This window comes from Thamnophis sirtalis, unplaced genomic scaffold, assembly GCF_051295495.1.
Source record: "Thamnophis sirtalis isolate CommonGarterSnake01/CBP01778 unplaced genomic scaffold, rThaSir2_p1.2 scaffold_6, whole genome shotgun sequence".
Classification (NCBI taxonomy): Eukaryota; Metazoa; Chordata; class Lepidosauria; order Squamata; family Natricidae; genus Thamnophis; species Thamnophis sirtalis.
This window is the reverse complement of record NW_028261386.1, coordinates 53,929,180-53,954,842: the sequence shown is the minus strand read 5'-3', so window position 1 is coordinate 53,954,842 and position 25,663 is coordinate 53,929,180. Positions and strand designations below refer to the sequence as shown.

At 35.3% G+C, this 25,663-nt stretch overlaps 1 protein-coding gene across 2 annotated transcripts; it reads left to right on the top strand.

Annotated features, from left to right (window-relative positions):
* Window positions 1–651: 651 nt before the first annotated feature.
* On the top strand, window positions 652–25,663 carry PPP1CB (protein phosphatase 1 catalytic subunit beta). 2 transcript variants are annotated; one of them, XM_014052685.2, is made up of 8 exons: window positions 652–963; window positions 9,560–9,691; window positions 12,407–12,637; window positions 12,829–12,933; window positions 19,137–19,208; window positions 20,271–20,422; window positions 20,901–21,035; window positions 22,724–25,663. In XM_014052685.2, exons 1-8 carry the CDS (start codon window positions 912–914, stop codon window positions 22,826–22,828), a joined length of 984 nt encoding a protein of 327 aa, XP_013908160.1. In that variant the 5' UTR covers window positions 652–911; the 3' UTR covers window positions 22,829–25,663. The 2 variants fall into 2 exon arrangements, with proteins under 2 accessions (XP_013908160.1, XP_013908161.1); XM_014052686.2 differs by lacking the exon at window positions 652–963 and adding an exon at window positions 2,556–2,688.

Sequence of the window (25,663 nt, the reverse complement as noted above, 5' to 3'; positions counted from 1 at the left end):
CTACTTAACCAACATTTCTTCCAAAGTATCTCAGTTAAGTTTGCGCCCATGCGAGTACCCCAATTTTTGAGGCATTCTCCTGAGAACCTAGGATTGTTTAATCACGAGCGCCAGAAAACAAGGCTGTTGTTCAAAACTCTTTCTGAAAATGTATTAAGGATAAGGAATATTAGTTACTGGGAGAATAAAACCCCACAACAAACAACATGAGCCTGTGTTTGAGCGATCAGAACGTAATCCACAGCTGCTATTCTGCCTCTACCGAGACTCTTTCGGCTCTTTCCGAAAGATTTTGGACTTAAAGCAAGGACTATTGAAAAACTATACGGTCCACTGCAACAAGTAAGCATTGTCGGAGCCAACTAAATCTCCACGTCTCGATGTTTTAAAACTCAGACTCGACCTTCCCGTTACTAGGATACTAAAGCCGATGGCAAGAAGAGGGAAAGGCAGTCCGAAACAAGCCGCGTCCGTGAGCGGCGGCCCTTGAGCCTGTTGCGCTTGCGCAGGCTCTCCTGGGGGGAGGCGGTCTAAAAGCCGCTTCAGCCTTTCGGAGCCGAACCCGATACTCCCGCGCAGTTGTTGACAAGAGGCGCGCGCTTGTGGAAAGAAACGAAAGGCGCTTGCGCGGAGAGGCCCAAAACCAGGCAGGAGGGTGGGGAGGAGGAGCGGCGGTCTCGCGTTCGTCGCTTTCTTTGCTCCCTCCTCCCTGCTCAGCAGCGCTAGGGAAGGAGAAAGTAGGACGGGGGTCCCCGTTGGGCTGGGCGCTTTCGGGGGCTGCGCTTGGGAGGGCTGGAGCCGCGGCCGGGAGGGAGGGATCTGAGAAGGAGTTGTTGCTTTCGCCGACGCTGACGCCTCCTCGGTGAAGCGCCTTCTGTGTTTCCGCCCGGGACGAGTCCATTGGTTACAAAATGGCGGACGGGGAGCTGAATGTGGACAGTCTTATCACCAGGCTTCTAGAAGGCGAGTGTTGGCGGTTCGGAGGGAACGTCGAAGGGTGGGCTGGGATCCGGTTCTCTGGCTTGAAAAACGAAGGGGCATTTTTTTTTGAAGCGCGGGGAGCGAAGTTCTTCCTCGAGGGTCGAAGCGAGGCGGGGAAGCCTGGCGAAGGGCAGTGCGGGTGCGGTATGCTTATAAGCGGACACATGTACTCTGCCTCCGGGGGCGAGAAGATGGTCGGATGGCCTTGTTCCCCTTGTGAATGAGCTCTGGTGGAAGCCTCTCTAGAACCTCCCGCCGCTTTGCTCGAGCGCGGATGGGAGCCTAGCTCTTCCTTACCTCGAAGGGGCCTTTACCGCCCACCCGAAGCGAGGCTGGGGGCGCAGAACCTCCCAAATAGGCAAGATTCCCCACCTCCTCAGCCAGCTTTTCTGGATAGCAGCCTTCGCGCTCTCCTCCAACCGCCACTACTACTGCTACCTCTCAGTTCTTCAATTACTACGACGAGTTAATTAGAAAAGCGCAATGTAGGGAAAAGTAGGAGCCGCTGCTTAAAATAAAATGGAATTAAAGAATCGTCAGTTTCTATCTCGCCACACCCCGTTAGCTGTTGCCGACTTTAAGTAATATGTAGGCCGTGGTAGAGAGGAGTTACCCTTTAAAATAATTCAGACGGCTATACACTAATCCCCAAAGAATGGGTGGTATTATCTGGCATCCAGCACGTGAAATGGACCTCAGTGCATGAAAGCTGAGGCTATAATCTCGGGTGCTATATAGTACCATATATATACTACAATACCATTACAGTTCTGCAGTACAGTATTGGTAACACTATTATTCATACTTTTTTCTGTTGGTAGTGTGTAACTGCTACCTAAGAGTTTCTATGGTTATCCAATATTTTACTGTGCTGAGAATTTGTATTAACTTTTTACAACTTTGCAGCTACTAAGTATATTTACAAATATCTCTGACCCTTTTTTACATGCCATGCGTGCATTTTTCTAGTTCTGTCTTCCTGGAAATTTCCTTTATTTCTTCGCAATTCACCTAAAAAAAATCATATTTTTGCTTAGATGCTTTTTAAATTGGATAAAATACTTAGAGGATTGTACAACATAGAATAAAATGGGGTAATTTGAATTTCAACCATAATGTTTAAAGCAATTTGTACAGTAAAAATAAATTTCCATTTCAGTAAAAAAAACTATGATAGTCACTTTTCTTTATTGCATGATTTGCTGGAAACTTTAGTGCAATTTAAAGCATAGCATAACTATATTTTAGAATTTTTGTTGCCTTTCTAGTTAATCTTTGTTATCTCCCAGCTGTTGTGAGCACAGCCTGTCAGAAAAGGCTTCCATGCATGAGTCTGCTGTAATAGAAAGTTAGCAGCCTGCTTTGCAGATGCAATTTTCTATGCTCTGTGAGTGAAATATTTGATATTGAGGAGGAGGTAACTTTAGCACCACCTATATTTTGTTATTCTAAATAGTGTTGTTTAGAAGCTTAATTCAGCTGTTCTGGGGTTATAGATAGGGATAAGATGCCATCTACTGAGTATAGGCATCACATAGCACATGATTTAGACATGAGTAGACTAAGGGAAGCAGAAAAACAGAAACCATGACAGCTTTCCACAGATGTGAGAGAAAACTGACTATTATCAGGCAGGCAGCATAAGGATTTTGGATTGATGCAATAAAATGTGTGTTTAGGATACTAGTTATATTTTTTGGATGAAAGGTAATGTGTCTGTTTAAAATAAAATGTAGGTTGTGAGTAATTACTGCTAACTGAAGATACTTAACAGCAAGTTATTTTACCTAATAAAAGATGTTATTGTAAGATTGACTTTGATAAATAATTAATTTTTAAACTTTTTAGAACAGTTGAATCTACTTATTTTTTATATTTTATTACTATTCACATTCATGGCTGAATTTATTTGTTGGAAGATGCAGTCTGAGAAATTGGGAAACTTTTTTTCATGGAACTGTAAGGAAAACCAATGGCACTCTGATTTGATAATTATTAGTGGTACTGCATTAAGATAAGTTATATCGGGAAAATGACTTCAATATTTTTTTTTACAGTTTTGATTGCCTTTTCTGCTCTTCCAAAATAGGGCAATCAAAATGTATGAGAGACTGAAACATCACTTGTCTAACTGAAGGATAACTGAAGAATGGAGTGTTATAATTAGAAAAAAAAACATGCAGATAATAGGGAAGAGCATAATAACTATATCCAGAGGGGATTCTCTCATAATTTTAAACTTGAAATACCATGAGATTGTTTAAAAGAAAAAAGTAGGGAAAAATTGCTTCATAGTTCACAATGCATGTTGATAATGACTTAAAAGAATTAAATTCCTAGAGGGTAATTTTTTTTAACAGCTATTAACTATAATCGGTATGTGTAGTTTTTCTTTTCACAGTCAGTGTTCTTTTGGCCATCATAACAAGACAAAGGTGTCTTCCCAGACCCATTTAATTGATAACCATAAAACACCACATGTTGAGCTAGGGAGATTTCTGGTTTGATTCAGCAGGGTTATTTTTAAATATATGCCAGATGTAACATATGCACTGTCCTATAGCAGCTTTGCTTTTTTTTAAATAGTTTTAGGCATAACTGCAACAATTGTGTTTAAGGAAAATAAAATGGGGGGGGGATATTCTTCCATTATGTTTTATAGGCTAAATAGCTCAGATATATTATGCTGTTTTTCTAAGTCAGAATATGTGGTGTTTAAATTTTGGTTAGTTTGGTTCGTGAGAGGGGAAATAGAAGGAATGGTGCCTCCCTTGAGTTAGTCTAGCTAGATGGCTGTATATTTTATACAGAAAGCAAAAGAACAAGTTTGCTTTCAAGTTCAATATTAGTGGTTAGAGACTGCTGGTATTTTTTAAAGTTAGTCTTTCTACTTTCAGAAATTTGTCTCAATTTCATATCAGCAAATAGTTAAGAGCATTGGTTAGGGTTCACATTAGATGTAATATTGATTTCTAAAATTATGAGTTATAAATTATTTCATAGTGACTATTGGACTTTTTGAAAGCTTTATTGCCACTTTGTTAAGAACTAAAATCCTGTTTCTAATAAGTGGTAAAGTTTGTACAACCTATTGAGTTAATTTAAGAACTAAAATATCAACAAGGGCAGTTCATTGAAGTTTTTAGGAAGCAATAGTTACTGCGGGACTCCAAATGCAACATAATTTTCTGTCTAGCTTTCATTACATTCATTATCCCCACTATTAAGAGGAAATAAAACATGCTTTTTGCAGAAAAGACATGGTTAAATGTTGTGTACAAATCCAATGATTATCTGAAATATTCTAATACATAGTTTTGTAAACTTAATCTGAAATCTGTTTTCATCAACATTTGCATGTATTTCCTGATATGTGAGAAATTAGCTTTGAAAGTCAATTCATATTAATACAATTGTTTATACTTTCAAGGATACACTTCATAACTCATGTTCTCTATAGCTTGTAGTATTGTAAATATTTAAATGCTGTGCATAAAAAAACAAATATGCTTTTATGCATATTGAAAATGGCAAAACTTTACATAAACTTTGAAAATAATCAAAACAAGTGCTGGATTCTAGTTTAGAAATATTTAGAGGCATTTTTGCTGTGACTTCATAATATAATTGATTCACCATTTAAAAAAAGAAAATCTCATATTGGGAAAAGAGTAGGTGTTATGTTTTCTGAATGTTTGGACTTGGTCTTCCAGTCTCATCTGGCATGATCGGCGGAAAGGGTTAGAATGGTATTTAGGAGCATCTGGAAGTTATTACACATAGTATTCTGTCTTAAACTAGCGTGAGCAAGGCAGTTGCTTGTTCAGGTTTCCTGTCCCTATAAATTCTCTTAATGGTACTTAACAAGTAAGTGTTGTCTTTGTCTTAACTCTTCTGAAATACTGGGTTTGTAATAAAATAACTGATTCTTGTAAAAGTGAACATATACAGTACAATGAATCTTTTTTAAAAGAAGCCAATTGGTGGTTTTTTTTTAATCTGCAGAAGAATATTCTGTTCAATATTCTATTATTGTATCTGACTATTCCTGCCCAATGTGTTGGCCCTGTTATGCTGGTGCAAGACTGGTACTTTTTTGGATAAAAGATAAAAATACTATCCTTAATGCCACATAGTTCAGGATCCTCATCTTGCTGTACTCCCCTGAGACATTTTATTTCTTTACTCACACTTCAGAATATATTAATTTTGGAATATTTCAGGTTTTTATTTTAGGACTAGTGGACAGAATGTTGCTTACAAAGCAGCTTTTTGGCTTATTTTCACTTTTCTCTATAGCTAATAGTTTCAATTCAAAAATTAGTATTTGTGCTATATCTGAAACAAAAGAATTAAACTGCTGTATTAAACTGCAAGGGATGCAGTGGCTCAGTGGCTGAGCTTGTCATTCAGAAGGTTGTCAGTTCGGTGGTTCGAATTCCTAGTGTCATGTAATGGAGTGAGCTCCTGTTACTTGTCCCAGCTTCTGCCAACCTAGCAGTTCAAAAGCATGTAAAAATGCAAGTAGAAAAATAAGGACCACCTTTGGGAAGGCAACAGCATTCCATGTGCCTTCGGCGTTTAGTCATGCAAGCCACATGGCCATCTTCAACTTTGAAATGGAGATGACCACCGCCCCCTAGAGTTGGGAACAACTAGCACATATGTGCAAGGAGAACGTTTACCTTTATTAAACTGTAATTATGAATGGCAATAAAATATGCCCTCATCAATATATGTATTTATGAAAAGGGCTAGATATTGTTTAGCAACAAGAACTTTATTGTGAGTGTCCTATAGGTAGTACATTAATAATGACAGCTTTTGCTGAAGTAGTTTTTCTTAGGTAGATTGGGAGGATGAGTTGGAGATAATAAGTAATAGTTCATAGATATAAAACTTTTATTTGAGTATAACTTTTTTATTTCAACCATTGTATAAATAAGATGATTTTTCTGTTGACTGCTGCAAACTTTATTTTGATGGGCAAGATTGCATTCATGTAAAAACTAACAATAAGTCCAATTAAATTAAGTGAAGTTTTCTGATAACCCTATGATGTCTTTATGTTTATTTTTCTAACTTTTTGTATATGTACGGCAATATTTCTGTATGCTTTATTTAATCCCGTTGGATTCCAGAGTTTTATAGAAATAGTTTAAAGATTTTTCTCCTGGAGGTTGAAGAATAGTGTTGAAGCTTTTTTTGTTTTTGTTTTACTCTTGTAATTAGATTTTAAACTTTGAAATAGGTCACATGTTTTTGAGGTATAACTTCCATTTACTTTCATGTTAAGATACAGTATATAGAACTAGCATGATAAGTTTGACTAGGATCAGAGACAACCATGAAACTTATTTGTTAATTTTGGACCAGTTATTTTCTCCCAACCCTTTTTACAAATTTAATGTTGAAAATGAATAAAGCATAAAATAAATAAGGTCACTGTGTAAAAACTGCATTAACCTCTGGGAGGAAAGTTAGGACAAAAATCTAAAAATAAATACATAAGTAAAAATAAGTATGGAATAGTTTCTTTACATCTGGGATTATTTAGCCAATGAAATATCATCAGTCACATAGACGTCCAAACATTTTTGTTGGCTATTAGTTTTTAAAGAATAGAGATAGTCCTTGACTTAAAACCACAATTGGGACCAGAATTTTCTTTGCTAAGCAAGATGTTGTTAAGTGAGTCACACCTGATTTTACAACTTTATTTGCCAGGGCTGTTAAGCGAATCACTACTTGTTAAATGAATCATGCAGTTGTTAGGCAAGTCAGGCTTCCCCCATTTGCTTGTTAGAGACTGCCTGGGAAGGTTGCAAATGGTGATGACATGATCCTGGGATACTACAATTGTTGCCAAGCATTTGAATTTTAATTGTGTGACCATAGGGATGCTGCAGTGGTTGTAAGTGCGAAGACCACTTGTACGTTACTTCTAATGTAGTAAGCATTTCATCTGACAAATGTCTGTTCTTTTTCAGAAGTATTAAGTTCTTTAATTCTGCTATCACATTTAACTTCATAGGCAGAGTAGTTTTTAACATATCTCTGTTGATAATTTATCAAGGTCAAATTTCTTATCTGGCTGACTGCAAAACATATCATTACTGTTAGCAAACTATGACCACTGGAAGATTTTGGAGGTGGGGAAATCTCCCTATATACTATGTACTTGAAAAAGGGAGTAACTAGTAAATGCTTAGCTATACTGTGTCATATTTTCTTGAGGTACTCTTTTTATCTCCAAAATCAGTTATTGCCTTACTGCCAATGAAACATATATCTTATGTTCATAGTTTCTTACATTAAAAAAAATGTGTATGTTCATAATTTTGGATTGGCATTAAAATATAAAATACACTATTCTCCAAAGTTGGTGGAGACAGCATCCAGAGTGGGTTAACTCCGTCCAGCATCCAATGGGACAACTATGATGTTACACCTCCTGTGTAGTTCCTCCCAGTTTTAGACTTTGTTGATCCAGGACTGAAAAACTTTTCAGTCTTATCAGATAGATATCAGTCTCCTCTTGAAAACCTAAAATGGAAACAAGTACCCTCCCAGGATATAAGAATTATACAAGATATAAGAATACATTACAGATAAACTAGAGACGCTATTATGAAAGAATTCCACTGACTCTTGTGTATAAATGCAAGTCCTGTTTATAGTGAAATCAATGTTCTTGCCTCTGTTTCTCCTGTCCACACTGTGTAACAGTTTAAAAACCAGGGTGAGGGAGCAGGAGAGATGGCTTTCACCTGGCTCTTCTTTCTCCTCTGTTTTGATAGTGGAGTAATCTAGTATTAGGTTGTTTATTTATGACATCTGAGAACTGTTTCTCAAGATAATAAAATGAATAAAAAGAATGGGAAAAAATTACTTTTATATCAGTTCAGACTCCCATGAGGCAATAGCTTTATTTAAATTTTTTGATACATTTTGCATGCTCTCATAAATATCTGCTCTGACGTGTTCTGCATAAAGAATCTTTCCCAAATCAATTTTCCAGCTTATAAATTGGCAAGATTTAAAGAAAAATAAATTGTCTAAGTATTTAATGTGAAGCAGAGAAGGGTATGAGTTCCAAAATAGAAAACACTATGGATCCTATAGTATTCTATTTCTTCTGCTGTTTTGCATAAGACACATTTTGTTTAGATACTGGATAGTAGCAGAAATGGGACCTCTGCTATATAATCTTGTATAATTGATCACTTGTATAATTGAACTATATCCACATCAATATGATTTGTCAATAGTACTAGCATTATTTCACATGCAGTTTCATGCTTTAAGAAAGTGGTCCATTCCATAAGAAAAACCATTGGATTTGTATTCTTTTCCATGGCTTGCTGTTAATACACTAATTTTATGGGATTTACGTTGATTCCTCTTTTCCTTTTTCCCATACCAGAAGAAGTAGGGAACTCCTCTTTGGTCTTCTGTGGTTGAATTAAAAGAAATGGTAGCTTTGGCCAGAAAAAAAATGTCATGGATTTATCTGGAAACACGAGACAATTTTAAACAGCATAAAATTAAACAGACATTACAAAGGGTTGTTTTTTTAATCTTGATTTAAAAATAGTATGATTTCTGCAGAATTGTATTTCCTTCAGCCCAGTAAATCAGTATTTTATACCCAAATAGTTTGGAGTTCTGGAACATCTGAATTAGATTAACATTTGAGGCATAGGGATTATAACAAAATGGAATTAACATTTTTTTTCAAAATTTGGGTTGTGAGATTTGAAATCAAGTATTTTTCCTAATTTTTATTTGTGGGAGGCCTCATAATTTTATAATGAAAGTGTGACAGATGTCAAAAGCTTTTCTTTTAAAAATTGAACAGTCTTTTTGTCTATAGTAGCAGTTTCTGCATTCTGGCAACCCTCTGAATGCTATATTTGCACTTCCCCCAAACACCATAATCAGGTTGAAGATAGTATCACTATTTGGAGCAATACAAAAGAAGAATTAACTCAGTGATTGCAGTAGTTGCAGATTCAAGGAATCTTGATTAAAATAAAATTATAGAAACCCCTACATTGGGGGGGTATGGTTTCTGAACGGACTTTAAAAACCTCATTATTTCTACATCCATATGCCTCTGGAAAAGTAAAGAACATAGGCATAACTACCTTGTTAAGCAGGGGAGTTTGATTTCTAGGCAGTCCACAGATGAAGAACCTCTAAATTAAAAACAATTTCTAGCTATGAAGACGCTGCCTATTACTAAAAAATTCAGTTTGAGTTCTTCTTAAGCTGACAAAGTACTGAAGATGTTCAGTGCTTTCAAGAGCCACTGAAGCTATTGGATTTTTTTTACACAAGGCCTGTTTTCAAGGGTTCCTAAAAACATTGCGTGTCTCCAGTGCTTCATCCACTTGAGAGAAGTCAGTGTGATCCACCATTTTTAGTAATACGCAACGTTTGTAAGAAGTTCCAACTTAAATAACCAATTTGGGTTAAAAACAGGAAACAAATCATTCTTAACCGAGGAACTGCATTTTTTCCTTGACATTTTAAGAGATTCAGAATTTTAATGTTTTAATTCTTCGACTTGCAGTGCGAGGATGTCGTCCTGGAAAGATTGTACAGATGACAGAAGCTGAAGTTCGGGGTTTGTGTATAAAATCACGAGAAATTTTTCTTAGCCAGCCCATTCTCTTGGAGCTAGAAGCACCACTGAAGATCTGTGGTATGTGCTGATTTCTTTCATGTTTTAAAAAAAACTTTAACTTGTATGACAAAATTTCTCAATATTGATGATGGATTTAAGTTATATAAAAAACACAGCAAAACATTCCAATCTGAAAGGATGATTGGCTAAGTAATCACTTAGTTTTAAAATTAAATAGTCATTGGAATGGGAATTAAAGGGTAAACTAAGAACTAAAATGTGTAGCATTCTGTGCAGTTATTTTGTATCTATATGTTTGGGATCCTCTGAATATCCTCTAAAGAAGTGTTTTGTCTTTTGAGCTAAACATCAAGAATGGCAGATGGTTTTGAGACTTTGAAGGAGTAGCAGAATGTCATTATAATAACTCTCACAATAATCTTCATTTTCCAAAATTAATAGGTAGTACAGAGAAATCTGTTATTTACATTCGTTTTTTCAAGTGGTCAGAATGATTGTCATGTAGACTGACATGGTACAAATAAAAATGGAAAGTAGAAAATATGTAATCTTAAATCGTATTTAAAATGTTTGGGTTTACTGGGCTTGAATTTTTGTTAGGTGTAACCAAATGCTAATACAATAAAAAGAGATTTACTACCTTTTTTGAATTATGTAATATTAATTTTAAAACTTCTGTTATGTATTTATATTAAAAAATGTAGAGTTTAGAAAAAAAACTTGGAAAAAAGAGGTCCCTTAAATATAGTCAGATCTTTAAATCTCCATTCCTTTAAAAAAACTACTTATGAAGAAAAATAGGGAGGCCTCAAGGCTTTCAATAAATCTTTTTCAAAGTTTATTAAGGACTTTTTAAAAATAAAATTTATAACATCAAGAGGATATGACCCCAATCAGCTGGGTGAGGTCAAACAGTAAAGATTCATGTTCCAGAACTTGACTCGCAAGGAAGCTGGAAAAAGAGGGCAAATCTTGCAGCCCTTTTCTCTACTCTCACATCTTTTTTAATCTTTACCTCCCTTCTGGGATAATTAGCAAGTGGAAATCGATGTTTGTATTTGAAAGGAAGAAAGTAGAAAAAGTAAGCATACACAATGAGGAATAGACATTGAAATAAATGCCTTGATACCTTGTTTGTGGCTGCTTAGGATATAAAAGAAAACTTTGGGGTGAAATTGATTAAGATCATAGTGACCTGACTGCTAATCAAGGTTGCAGAGCGGAGCTAACTTTCTGTTAGCACCTTTCAGGGAAGTGCAGCCTGTCTGGCAAAGAGAAGTAATTTAGAAAGCAAGAGCTTTTCCAAGCAATCTCTGTCCTCTGCAAGAGAGGAAATTCTGGGAATGGGAAAATGGGGACCCTAAAAAAAAAACAGTTTAGGCAATTAGGCGGGGACACAGGCTCCTTGAATTACTTATTAGACTTTTATCCTGTCTTTATATTTATAAGTAAATAATCACCAGGAGTCCACTCTGACTCAAAGGCACAAATAAAAAAGGAAGGATGAAATTTATTTTGTTTGCAGAATGAAGTTTTAATGGCATCATAATCATTGCTGCTGAGGAAGATTGAAGGATTAATCCAATTTAGATGAAATCCTAGTGTCCTTAGTATTTATAGCCATCTGCTGGCCTCCCCTATTTTTTCATCCTGTTATGAGAAACAAAATGAAAGAATTTGCTTTTATTTCCACATATTCATGTCCAAACTAAATTATGATTTTTATATGGGTTATCTTAACTATCCAGGATGTGAACCATAGTGTGAAGCTGATGTGCTTCAACACATCGTAGTTCAACATACAGTATATTGTCCAAGTTCTGTTATAGTAGTAAATTGTAGTTGAGTAAAAAATAAAATACTTTCAAAGCATAGATACATAAAACATTATTTTATATTCTTGTATACATCTGCCAATAAAAATACATGGGCAGCTGTATACAATAATATAAAATATCAAAGTTAGTATATCCTTATGATATGATTAAGAACAATTATAAAATGTCAAATGCTAAATAAAGTATGAAAATGCCCTAGCAAAAGGACTGCCTATAATTGTTTATCTGAAGAACGTGATATGAATGTGGGAGACTCATCAAATTCAAAATCAATTATGGTTCGCTCATGTCCATAAATAGATTCTATTTATAATTTACATGTGTGATAATATCACAGTTTTGATTACGTAGATTTGATTATGTGCTGGTATTGCTAAAGGAAAATTGGCACATATCTTATGCATATGGTTGATGTTAACTGATTAGCAATTATAAACAACTGAACATTTAATACTCTTTATGAAAGCTTCCATAAAAGGGACAAGGAAGATGTTCTATGTTAATAATTTAGTAAATTTGTATGGTGCCCAGCTCTCAAGACTCTGAGAGGTTCACAACAAATTATAATAAAACCAATAAGACATCAAATAATGATAAAAGAAGTTTAGTTGAAGCAAGGAGTGTTGCTTTCCCTCACAAAAGGGCTTGGTAAAAAGCCAGATCTTTACAGCTGTTGTAAACAGAAAGTAGGGCCATTCAGATCTTGGTGGAAGCCTCATTCCATATTCAGTCTAATGGGCAAAACAATTTTGAAATTATTTGCAAGATAAAAATTCAGATAGACAGAATCTTGAATCACCCTTGGTGTTTGCTATATTAATTATTGGAGAACTTGAGAAGCAAAATTCTGTTTTTTATTTCCAGTTCTTTAGATAGTTGTAAACTGATATAAGCCTCATGATACTTGTAATACAACTTTTCTTAATTATTTTAGGTGACATTCATGGCCAGTATACAGATTTACTTCGATTATTTGAATATGGAGGATTTCCACCAGAAGCTAACTATCTTTTTCTGGGAGATTATGTGGACAGAGGCAAACAATCCTTGGAAACTATCTGCTTGTTACTTGCGTATAAAATAAAATATCCTGAGAATTTTTTTCTCTTGAGAGGAAATCATGAGTGTGCTAGTATAAATCGCATCTACGGATTCTATGATGAATGTAAGTAAAATTTTCTGTAAATGATTCTCTTTTATGAAATGACTACAATATTTTGAAATGCTTAATACATTTATAGTTCTTCAAGTTTGTAATGCATCCTCTTGCAACAAGAAGTTAGTGAAATTGTTGAGCAATTCATGTCATATAACTTTGGTCATTCTACAGTGTAAATATTATTCCAATTTTATTAGGTAAACGAAGATTTAATATCAAACTCTGGAAGACATTTACAGATTGCTTTAATTGTCTGCCTATTGCAGCAATAGTAGATGAGAAGATTTTCTGCTGCCATGGAGGTAAGGAAAAGTCCATTTTTATATTGATGAAATTATTTCTTTGTTGAAAGTTAAATAAAAATATACAGAAATATTTGATTTCTTTTCAAACAAAAGGTGAACCATATGATCAGCCTATCCTCTAGAATACCAATATTTTCCAAGAACCTGTCCAAGAATACGTGATAAATCAAATTCAGCTTCCTCAGGAGGAAACATAAAGCTTGCAAACAGGGCATGGTAGTTTAATTCATTTTCTTAGTTGTGAAGAAAGACAGAGGTTATCAATACAATACAATAGCAGAGTTGGAAGGGACCTTGGAGGTCTTCTAGTCCAACCCCCGGCCTAGGTAGGAAAACCTATACCTTTTCAGACAAATGGCTATCCAACATCTTCTTAAAGACTTCCAGTGTTGGGGCATTCACATCTTCTGGAGGCAAGCTATTCCACTGATTAATTGTTCTGTCAGGAAATTTCTCCTCAGTTCTAAGTTGCTTCTCTCCTTGATTAGTTTCCACCCATTGCTTCTTCATCTACCCTCAGGTGCCTTGGAAAATAGTTTGACTCCCTCTTCTTTGTGGCAACTCCTGATATATTGGAACACTGCTACCATGTCTCCCCCAGTCCTTCTTTCTATTAAACTAGACATACCCAGTTCCTGCAACCGTTCTTCATATGTTTTAGTCTCCAGTCCCCTAATCATCTTTGTTGCTCTTCTCTGCACTCTTTCTAGAGTTTCCACCCATTGCTTCTTGTTCTACCCTCAGGTGCCTTGGAGAATAGTTTGACTCCCTCTTCTTTGTGAGATATTGGAACAATGTTATCATGTCTCCCCTAGTCCTTCTTTTCACTAAACTAGACATACCCAGTTCCTGCAACCGTTCTTCATATGTTTTAGTCTCCAGTTCCCTAATCACCTTTGTTGCTCTTCTCTGCACTCTTTCTAGAGTCTTCACATCTTTTCTACATCGTGGCGACCAAAACTTAATGCTGTATTCCAAGTGTGGCCTTACCAAGGCATTATAAAGTGGTATTAACACTTTATACCCAAAGGACTCCGGGCAGCTTACATACTGAATATAAAAAACATAAAAACAATACAATTTAAAACAACAATCATCCCTCATAAATTCATTCTAGTCGGGGCCGGACCTCAGTAGTGAGGTCAACAGCGCCAGGCCTGCTGGAACAGCCAACAGCCATCAGAGTGGCCTTCAGGATCACTTCACGTGATCTTGATTCTATCCCTCTGTTTATGTAGCCTAGAACTGTGTTGGCTTTTTGGGCAGCTGCTGCACACTGTGGCTCATATTTAAATAGTTGTCTACCAGGATTCCAAGATCCCTCTCACAGTTACTACTATTGAGAAAGGTACCACCTTTACTGCACCTGTGCATTCCGTTTTTCTTGCCTAAATGTAGAATCTTACTCTTTTTACCATTGAATTTCATTTTATTAGATAGTGCCCAGTGTTCAAGTTTGTCAAGATCCTTCTGTATTTTAAGCCTGTCTTCTGGAGTGTTGGCTATTCCTGCCAGCTTGGTGTCGTCTGCAAATTTGATGAGTTCCCCATTTATTCCCTCATCCAAATCATTGATGAAGATGTTGAAGAGTAGTGGGCCTAAAACAGAGCCTTGGGGTACTCCACTGCATACTTTCTTCCGTGTAGATGCAGTTCCATTGAGGACTACATGTTGAGCGCGGTTGGTCAGCTAGTTACGAATCCATCTGGTGGTGATGCTGTCCAACCCACATTCTTCTACTTTATCTAGTAGTATATTATCCAATGCCTTACTGAAGTCCAAGTAAACTATATTGACGGCATTCCTCTGGTTCACTAATTTTGTCTCTTTGTCAAAGAATACAATAGGATTAGTCTGGCATGATCTGTTTTTGACAAACCCATGTTGGCTTTTGGCTATTACTTTGTTTACTTCTAGGTGTTCGCTAATTTGTTGCTTGATTATCTTTTTCAGAATCTTTCCTGGTATTGAGGTCAGACTGATAGGTCTATAGTTTCCTCGATCTATTTTTTTTCCTTTTTTGAAGATGGGAACCACATCAGCTCTTTTCCAGTCCTCTGGCACTTCCCTGGTGCTACAGGATCTCTGAAAGATATAGTTCAGTGGTTCTGAGATCTCATCTGCCAGTTCCTTCAGAACCCTGGGGTGTAATCCTTCCGGTCCTGGTAATTTGAACTCGTCTAGGGTAGACAGGTGCTCACTTACCATTTTCTTCCCTATTTCAATTTGTGTTCCTAATCTGATTTTTGTGGTACTGTTTTTGATAGGTTGGACTGTTTTATCCTGTTGTGTAAAGACGGATGCAAAAAAATGAGTTCTGCTTTCTCTCTGTTGCTTGTCACCTTCTTGCCACTTTCTCCCAGCAACGGACCAATTGTTTCCTTAACCTTTTTCTTGTTTTTAACATGTTGGAAGAAGCTTTTTTTGTTATTTTTTACTTTCGTGGCAAGCCTTTCTTCATTGTGAGCCTTAGCTTTCCTTACTTCATCTCTACAGGCTCGGGCTGTTTGTTGATATTCTTCCTTAGTTATGCCCGCCTCTTTCTACTTTTCATACTTAACTTTTTTGTCTTTCAATTTATCAGAGAGTTCTTTATGCAGCCATACTGGTTTATTTTGTGAGCTGTCATTTTTCTTCTTCATTGGTATTGTGCTAGACTGAAGAATCTGAAGAATCAAATTGATTTGTTGAACTATAAGATTGCACTCTTAATTTTTGCTGGATCCATTTACTATTTATTATTTTATTATCCTTTAAGCCACTTCGCAAATATTGTAGCTAGGACTTGTGAGCAAAAGGGTATACATGATGCCTATGTTTCAGAAATCACCAAAGTGTATGTTAGTTGAGATGATCTAGAAATCCTAGGACAGCATAACTTTTGGTGTGAGCTGAAATTTAAATTATCTAATCCCATCTTAATAACTGTACTGTTCTGATGATATTTCCAGTTTTATTGAATGCTTCTGTAATTCAATAAGGAGGAGCATTTGCTAGGCCAGATCAAGTCTGGTATGCTGAGATAACATATTTGTTCAACTTTATGACTCCTTGAAGAATACAGATAGAGTGCCTAAAATCTTTCTGGAAGGGTAGGTAGACCTCAGTAGGGAGACTATGAACCTCCAGAACCATCCACATTTCTCATGGGATGCTAAGCACATTTCTTTGAGTCATTCACAGTAGAAGTCTGAATTTAAAGCACTTGGCTCAGTGGTAAATGAATATGAAGAAATAGATCATAACCTAATATTTTAAATTAAAACAAGCAGGTTCCAAATAAGCTTATCCTTAAATAGCTTCATCAAAATTCCAGCTTATGATACATAAGTAACTTGATGTGAATTTGTCTCAGAGTTGGTGCCCAGCAAATGAGTTTTAACTACTAACATTTCTTAACACTGGCCTTAACTGGGTAAGAAATTGTAGATGAAGTTCATATATATGAACATGCAACTAATATATTGTATAATAACAATTTCATAAAAGATGCAATCTTAAAAAAATCACCAAAGATTGGTACAATTATTTCACACAATATAAACTAGTTAAAACAAAATCCTACACTTTCAAAGATCTTATGAATACTTAAAAAAAAACCAAATCTTTCTCTGGAATTAAAATGATCATTACAACACAGTTACAAGGAATGCATTTGTTTAACAATATTTTTTGTTAAAGATAGTTTGTTGGAGAAAAATCAGATTTCATAAATACTTTGGGGGGGGGGGAGTTCCTAGTGTGCATTTAGTTCAGGAACTTAAAACGTTCCAGTGAACTGTCATCCTGCACGACCAACTGGAAATATATGGACTGTTTTTTCAAAGGATATGTTAATATACCAAATGGAGGGTTATTAGAACATCTATCATAATGAGGCTACATCCAGCCTACAGATTTCCATTTAGCTTCTGATGACAGACAGCGACCAGTAGATATTTGAAATAGCTGTTTTGTTTCTATGTCTACCCATAGAAGACTCATTCTAGCTTACAGTAACAGCAAAAGAATGGGAAAGTGTAATCATGATAATGTCGACACAGTTTTATAAAGTGTTAATGAGATAACTTAGAAAACTTGTCCTGCTTAAGTGGTACAGCAGCAAGCACTTGTTCTACCCACCTACACTTTCCTATCTGAAGAAAAAAGCTTGCACATGTACTCAGGAAGATATCTTTAAGATACCATATAGTTACTTTGTTTTATGTTAAAGAACTGAATTTGGAATAAATATATGGTAGACAGCATTTGTCGGGAAAATGAAAATATCAGATTAGTTTCTGATCTAGAACATGTATTTGTATAGGCATAGAATTGTATACAGTGGTCTTATTTCATGAATGGAATGCAGACAGATCAAATTCTTCATCTTGTACATCCTCCCTATTCTTCAGACCTATGCTATATAATTAAGAAATTCCATAGAACTAGGTCCAGGCTTATTTGCTTTGCACTTGAAAAAGTCTATTAGCATATTTGGGTATAGTTTAATTCCTTGTGCAAATTCTTCCTAGTATGTCCAATGAATAATTTATCTGCTAATTTCCTATTCTAGTAAATTTTCTTGTTCTATAAATCTATGTATGTAGTATGTTACTTGGGACTATGCTAGTCATTTTTAAAAGAGTTAGGATTTGCCTTTTGACAATTGGGAAGCAGTGTTTTGTATCCAAAGTACTATTCAGGGTGATTTAGAAATAGTGATGGTTTTTTTTTTAAAGTAGAAGTCATACAATCCATTACTGCATTTCCCTCCATAAGTATATTTGTTGAGAAGCTAGATTTCTGTAGCATTTTAACTTTTTATTTATTGATTCTTGTTCTTAATTCCTTCGATTATAGGAAATTGTATGTTTTAGAGTGATCTGTGCATTTTTTGAATAACAAAATGTTTCATTTGTATCATGCCTTTATTATTTTCACAAATAACTCAAGGCGGCAAACATATCCACCTTTGTTCACCTATTTTCCTCACAATAACAACCCTGTGAAGTGATTTGGACTGAGAGAGCAATTGGCCCAAGGTCACCCACCTGGCTTCCATGGCCAAGGCATGGCTAGAACTCATAGTCTCTATCCCATTGCCTTTTGGGGCTTTTTAAAAAAGTTTTAGAGTTGACATTTTTCTAGGAAAATATAACTCCAACCAAGCATATTCATTTGAATTGTTTTATGGAGAAAACTGCCTAAATTTTAGTTTATTCAGAATAAATTCTTAGATTTTCTGTGCTCAGCATTTTTCCCACCTAGAAAATAGTCACTATGTGGAGATGACTGTAAGAGTTTTTTTAAAAAAATGTGGCATACATTTTCAGTGTGTTGCAGGTACATAGATCTGTTTCAAGACATGCAAGACATACCAAAGTATCAGAAAAGCTTGAAATAAAATATGTGTAGTCTAACCCTATGCTTGCTTACTATTTGTACTCCCTCCCTTGAATTACTTACTTGTTTTTCTATACTGTTTTGAAATGATGCTGCTACAGCTGCATACCAGATCTAAAACCATCAGAGACAACCTTTTACTTACTAGTGAAGTTTGAATGGTGGCAATAACTCGTGTCTAGTCACAGGAGTTCCTTGCAGCAGTACAAGTCCTTTCTGAGATCCAGAATGCCGCCTGCAGCTTAACTCTGTTTCCTCAAGATCACCTCACACAATGTAAGCAGATAGTAGCAGAAAATAACCCTGCTGCTGTACAGTGGCACAGAAAGAAAATTTAAAATAGCATTCTGGTCCCATTGCACAGAACACTTAACCGTACAGTTCAAAAAGGCTGCGATTGTTAAAAGTGTTTGCCAAAAACACAGTTCTTAAAATGCCTGTTCTTTGGTTTTGAGCATAGAATACTTACATGTTCTGAGTTTTAAAATGTTGAATGGTTTTATATATGCTTAATCAAAAAAAAATAATCAAATTCCTACTCTTATGCCAGTTCATTGAACTATAACTGTTCTCTATCAAGAGTTTCATCTTCTATTTATCTGTAAAGTATTGGAAATGGATCAGTTAAGAATTCCTTTCCTGTTATTCAGACATGCAAAAATGGTAGTGCTGCTCTACTTAAAAGTATCAGCATTAGTAACACTAGTTACAAAAGTGACTTCAAAAATCCTATGGCTAATTAACTTGACTGTTTAACTGAAAAGTATAGAAAATACATTTTTTTACAGTAAACTTAAAATCTTTTGTTGTCATAGGATTGTCACCAGATCTGCAGTCAATGGAACAGATCCGAAGAATTATGAGACCCACAGATGTTCCTGACACAGGTGAAGTTTTTTAAGGATTAAGAATATGCTTCTGCAACTGCCGTTTTAGGAGCATATTCTCAAAATACTTAATAATCTGGTCCTAAAACTGTAATATTTAGAAATTAACATACACCACCTAGAATCTTACGGCAAGGGGACTAAAAAGTGTTATTAAAGTTAAAGTTTTAAAAGTTAATTATAGAAAATGCACTGTAGACATTTTCTAGTTATTAATGCTGTGGCTTGACAATGGGAATTTTGTCCCACTGGGTTTAGTGAGTACTAATTATGACATAGTCCCTCTCTATATATTAAATTGCTGTTTATATTTTAAAGAAGTAGCCTATTTGTATAAGAAATGTAGTCAAACATTGTTTATCAATTTGGATTCTCAGGGTTGTTGTGTCTTAACTAGGTTATTAAATTATATTACTTTTTAGAAAGTGAAACCAGTGAGTTATAAACTAGTGCTTAGTGATTGTAGCCTTGGGAATTAAAAAATACGTTTATGCTACATATATATAAATAAATTTAAATACAATAACCGCAATAATCAAAAATTGCATGACACAATATTGACAAAATTTCCATCTGCCAATAACAAATCTTATTGATTCACACATACATGTCAATACATTAGAACAGGGGTGTAAAACTATTTCATTAAGGTTGTGTTTAACTTCAGGGGGCCGGGATGGGTGTGGTGTCCCAAGTGCTCTGCCAGCGAAAACGGCCTCCTGAGCTCAGTTTTTGGCTGTGACGGCCTCCTGCAATCCTTTCAGCGAAAACGGAGGCTGGGAGGGCAACCCGCGGCTCTCCCAAGCTCCATTTTTGCTGGCAGAGGCACTGTGGGCCAGTCCGTCACCGTTTCCAGGGCCAGATCTAAGCATCCCACAGGCCGGGTCTGTCCTCTGGGCCTTGAGTTTGACCCCTGCATTAGAATATTGTAGGTTCTTGGGAAGAACTTGATGCAAATGAAAGCCAACACCAACTAAAGAAATGGCAGCTATGAGTTCATATTGTGGCATGTGTAATGTTGTTTGTAAGTCTTAATGAATGTATACTTTTTTTCTTTTTAAGGCTTGCTTTGTGATCTGTTGTGGTCTGATCCTGACAAGGATGTGCAAGGCTGGGGCGAAAATGACCGTGGAGTTTCCTTTACTTTTGGAGCTGATGTGGTCAGCAAATTCTTGAACAGACATGATTTGGATTTGATTTGTCGAGCTCATCAGGTATGAAAACATTACTGCTAAAAAGATTGCATTTTTTATTCTCAGAATTTATGCTTTGGCAAGTGTTTATTTTTTTTGCATTCAGTGTATTCTGGCATGTAGATGAGCCAGTGTAAATTGGATTGCAGATAACTATCACTTCTGTTAATACAAATACACTGTCACACCCAAAATGTTCCTGTGAAATTACGGTACAGGGCCATAATCATTGATATACTATATTCTCATGTACACCTTCATTTTAAAATGCATTATAAAATGTAGCACTTTTGTATAGGTGGTCTTGCTTACACATGCATACATACTCATTTTCTTTTATTCTTTTCATTGTTTTGCTATCTAAATTTTAAAATTAAAAATCCTGATTTTTAATAAGTTTTCAGCTGTTTTTAGACAAAATATTTTTAACAAGCAATCTCAAATTATAGATATATTTACAATTATATTGATAATGGTTTTCTGTTCTTCTCACTGGCAGGTGGTTGAAGATGGCTATGAATTCTTTGCTAAACGACAGCTGGTTACTCTATTTTCTGCTCCTAATTACTGTGGAGAATTTGACAATGCTGGTGGCATGATGAGTGTGGATGAAACTTTAATGTGTTCTTTTCAGGTAGGTGTTTTTGATATTAACCATAAGTTATAAATTTAAAAGCATTACTATGTGCCTAAAACTAGAATAGCAAAACTTAATTGGAATCACTAAAGATAATATTTAATTGAATCTTGATTGAAGATTAGGATTTTGGATTATAAAAGCTAAGCTCTAATTGGAAGCACTAATTATTATGTCCATTATATCAAACCAAAATAAAAGGCCTGAAGATGTGAATCCAAGCTTGAGCTCTGTCAATGGAATCTTTTGATAATGTAGGTAAAATAATACCCTAATTAGTGCAAAGCACAAATGGGATTTGGTGTTATGTTCAGAGATAGTCATTTACAAAACGCTGAGCTCCCATCTCTTTCTGATACAGCAATCAATAAATGCAATTATTTTTTAAAATTTCAGTTTAGCAATAACATTGGCAGGTATAGAAATTGAATGAATGAATGGGTATTTGTAAACCTCACTATTACAAAATGTTTTGCACTATAGTTTTATTGTATGCAGCTCATGTATAAGAGAGAAAAATATACTACTACTCTGTTGCTGGTCATGGTGTATTAGAGCATGGATAAAATCAACCTGATTTGTTCCGAACTCCAGATAAATTTCCAAAATGCTTGATGTTTTTTCTACAGTCAAAAACTTAGCGCCCAGAAATTGTTCTGTTTTGTTTAACAAATCGGAAATATTCTTAAATAATAGTTTGTGGATAATGACAACTCAAAATCCTTTTAAGCAAAGCTGAATTCTTGTTTGGTATTTCTTTAATTTTATATCTAATGGACAAGGAAATAACATGTAACAAGTTTTGTAACATCTCGGGCCTTGTGAACATATCGGAATCAGTCTACAGTTAGTCATCACTTAACAACCATTCATTCAGTGACTGTTTAAAATTATAGTGGTGCTGAATGAATAATGCTCAACTCTCCTATCTCTTGCCATCCCTGTTCGTTTGGCTACCCTGTGTTCTCTTGCTACCCCCACTGCAGCCAGCCCTGGCCCACTTGTGCACCCTCTGCCTCCAAGCAACAGCCATCTCTGATCCTGCCACAGTCCCATGCTTTTCTGCTGACCTGCTTGCAAGTGCCCAGGACTTGAAAGTTCCTGCCATTTTCTCAATTGACTTTGATTGTTGAAAACAAGCTGGAATTCATGAGGAGGTCCTCACTTAATGACAGCAATGGGATTACTGTCACTAAGCAATGTGGTCATGTAACACCAGTCGTGCTTTATGACTTCATTACTTAGCACTGAAAATTCTATTCCCAATTATTGCATTATCAAAGGACTCTACCTGTAGTATTTTGAAGGGATATATGTGTTTCTGAGCACCACTGTCTGCAAAATGACTTCTGCAGAGTAGAATAAATAATTGTTGCAGATCTGGTAGTCATAATTTTGCAAGACATAGGCTGTACAAGGTGACAGAAAATAGTCTAAGATTATATAATCCTAATTAAGGTCATATAAATTCAAAATAATGGGTTTATATTCAAGTCATCTGTCCTCCTTTTGCTATGGATTTGTGATCTTGGGCAAGTTATTTGTTTCTATTCTTTTCAGTTTCCTAAGTGAAGATAGGTATAGCTAGTTCAGTCATGGCAGCCATTTTATAGTGACATAAAATGATTTTTTGACATGCAAAATATTTCCCAGCTCATAAAGACTGAACTCTTTTTTCTCTTAAGATTCTGAAACCTTCTGAAAAGAAAGCAAAGTACCAGTATGGTGGACTGAATTCTGGACGTCCAGTTACTCCACCTCGCACAGCTAATCCACCGAAGAAGAGGTGAAGAAAGGAATACAGTAGAAAATCATCAGATCTGTAAAGGACAAAACTCCATATATACAGTATATAATAAGTGTGCACTGTAAAACCATCCAGCCATTTGACAACCTTTATGATGTCACATCTTTAACTTAAAGAGACGGGTAAAGGATCCTTAATATTTTCTAGTTGACAGATGTGCAACACTGTATTGTAATAAGTATACACCAAGTTCCAGTAATCAACATAAAGTAAATCAGATCTAAACAAATTATTTTGGTTGCATACATGTCAGTTTTAAAGTTGACCAACATCCCAATTTAAGCTTAATGTAATAGTTAAATCAGATGAGAGCATGATGTTTCATTTGTGTAATGTGGTCTTACTGTTGCTTGATTGCTTTTATTTCTATTTTGTAGCTAGAATGATGGCAAGGTATCTTAGTAATGTTCCCTGGCTAAAAATGAACTGTGGAAGGGATTTGAATAGCCAGCTGTTGCTGTTCATTCTCTTCCAGTAATCTTGCTGACTAAGTGTTTCCCCCTCTAATAGGAGTCTGGTGATTAAAGACAAACCAAGCTCAAGCTAGTTCTTACAGTAATGTTCCTTTTCCAAAGAGACTAGAAATCAGTGTTTTTTCATAAAACAAAACTTGTTATTTAGTCTGCCACTTTGTGCACTGCACCATTTTAAACTAACATTATACTCATAACAGCACTCATTCAACTAAAATAGGTCAAAAGTTGTATTCTTTGTTGGTCATGGAATATCTTGCATTAGATTTTATTAGCATGAAACATTTTTCAGCATGCTTGGCTTCTTGATAATGCCACACTTGCATTAAAGTACATTCTGCATTTCTCAGAAGACGTGAAGATTCTTCTCCGACAGCCTTGGAAGTGCTATTTCTCTTCCCTTTTCTTCCCTGCCAACACTCCAGGAGGGTTATTTAAATGTATATTGATAAATAAACAGTAAGGAAACTAAAGCTAATGGTGGTTGAACTGTCTAATATATCTACATGATTGTAAGGCTTATCTTACAAAGAACAATATCTTCTGGATTTTCATGATCAAAATTCATACTCATGTAGAGATTTCTGCTTTGTAGTGTACATATAGTAGCAATAATTTCTGTACATGATCAAGAGTTGATGCAGTATTTCTTTTCCTGCTTTCCTTTTTAAGGATTCATATTAATGATAAGTGTAAGGTCATGTGTAAAGTTTGTAAGACAATAAAAATTGAAAGGTAAAGATTTCATTGAATAGGATTACAAACTTTTATTGGACACTGAAAAACTTGTAAGATTTAAGAGGTAAGGTTACAGTTTGTACCATTCTGTGCGCAACAATAAATGTAAAACTTTAATTTTGCCTTTGCAAATGTTACACTGAGGATTTGAATCTTGCATTTTATAAATAGCACGTATTATGCAAGTGATTTCTGCTAAGTGAAGTTCTTTAAATTTAAGCCTCTTTTCTAATTCCATTTTGTTTTAAACATTAAATGTAGTTTTTTTTTTCCATTTAGTAAAGTTGTTTAATTCATTTGAAGTCTGACTGTTTATTCCAATCCTTTTAAATAATTCATTAGCTTTTAATGGCATGCATTAATTGCTATGTGGGTAAAAGGTTGATACTAATGCTAATATAAACATTCAATAAGGGTATTTAAAAACTGTGTTATTTTTCTGTTTTAAAATCACAGAACTCAGTAATAAGAATGGTGCAGTGCCAAGTTGCTGAACAAATGTCACTTCCAGAACAATGGCTAATTTTCAGTTGCAGTTATCCAGCACAGTGATAAAAAGTTCTCATCTGACTTCAGACAGGTGAACTTGAGTCATTAGCTAGATGAGAAATTCATGACAATAACCTCAGTAGGAATTGAGAAAATGGAAGCAAAGCTTACATAGCTGCTGGTCCAATAATGATCCTTTTTTACTTATTTAAGTGTTTTAGAACATTAATTTGTACATCTGAGTTTAAACATTATTTTTTGGGAGAAAATGCTGTTACATCACTGCTTATATAAGCATGCAAAAAATTATTGAAAGATGGTAACTTTTTACTTATCAGTATCCTGTAACAGAAATCTCTCTTGTCATTAATATCTGGTAACAGCACAATTCTAGTATCTGTGCAACAAATAATATAATCACTAAAATCACCACTTATCATCTTTTTCTTGCAACATTTCTGAAAGAATAATTTATTGGAAGCGCTTAAAGGCAAATCATGTTCAGTACATAGAACTGGTTCATGAATATGAAATCCCCATTGATATATGAGCTCTGACATGCCATAAGTTCAGTTTAAAGATCAGTAATGTGTCATTTCCTTTAAAAATATTTTGGACATGGGTGCATATCCTTTCTGTATAACCAGAATGGAAGTTGTAATGTATTAAGCATGATTTTAAATATTATTTTATTGTCTGTCTCCCCCCCCCTTTTCATTCATTGCTTGCGTAAAAGGAACACAGTTCCTTTTTCTGCAATCTTTCTGTAAAGCTGGTGTCACTTTCTAGTAGCGTTTTTCCACAGTTTTATTTCTAAGTAGATTCTACTTACTGTGTGGAGTTTTCTTTCCTGCTATTGTTCCATCAAACTGTCATATAAGCAATTTGCTTAAAGACAATCTTGTGCAATGTGGATGGACTGTTAGAAGATTCCAATATGAAAGTAGTTCACAGGATAGTTTTTGAACAAACTGTGTAAAAGACTTTTTTCCACACGTGTGAATGGACATTGTTTAAAACCCATCTTGTGGATGCAAAATATCATATCTAAGCTGGTTGTGTCCTGCCAACTTGGAGGAATATTGAGTTTTAGGAATAAATACAACTAAACCTCTTGA

Bases quoted from the DNA above. Each gene is read 5' to 3' on its own strand.
- PPP1CB (XM_014052685.2), top strand. From the start codon at position 912: ATGGCGGACGGGGAGCTGAATGTGGACAGTCTTATCACCAGGCTTCTA. The intron at 964-9,559 runs GCGAGTGTTGGC...TTCGACTTGCAG, and splicing joins TATCACCAGGCTTCTAGAAG to TGCGAGGATGTCGTCCTGGA. The intron at 19,209-20,270 runs GTGAAGTTTTTT...TTTCTTTTTAAG, and splicing joins CACAGATGTTCCTGACACAG to GCTTGCTTTGTGATCTGTTG.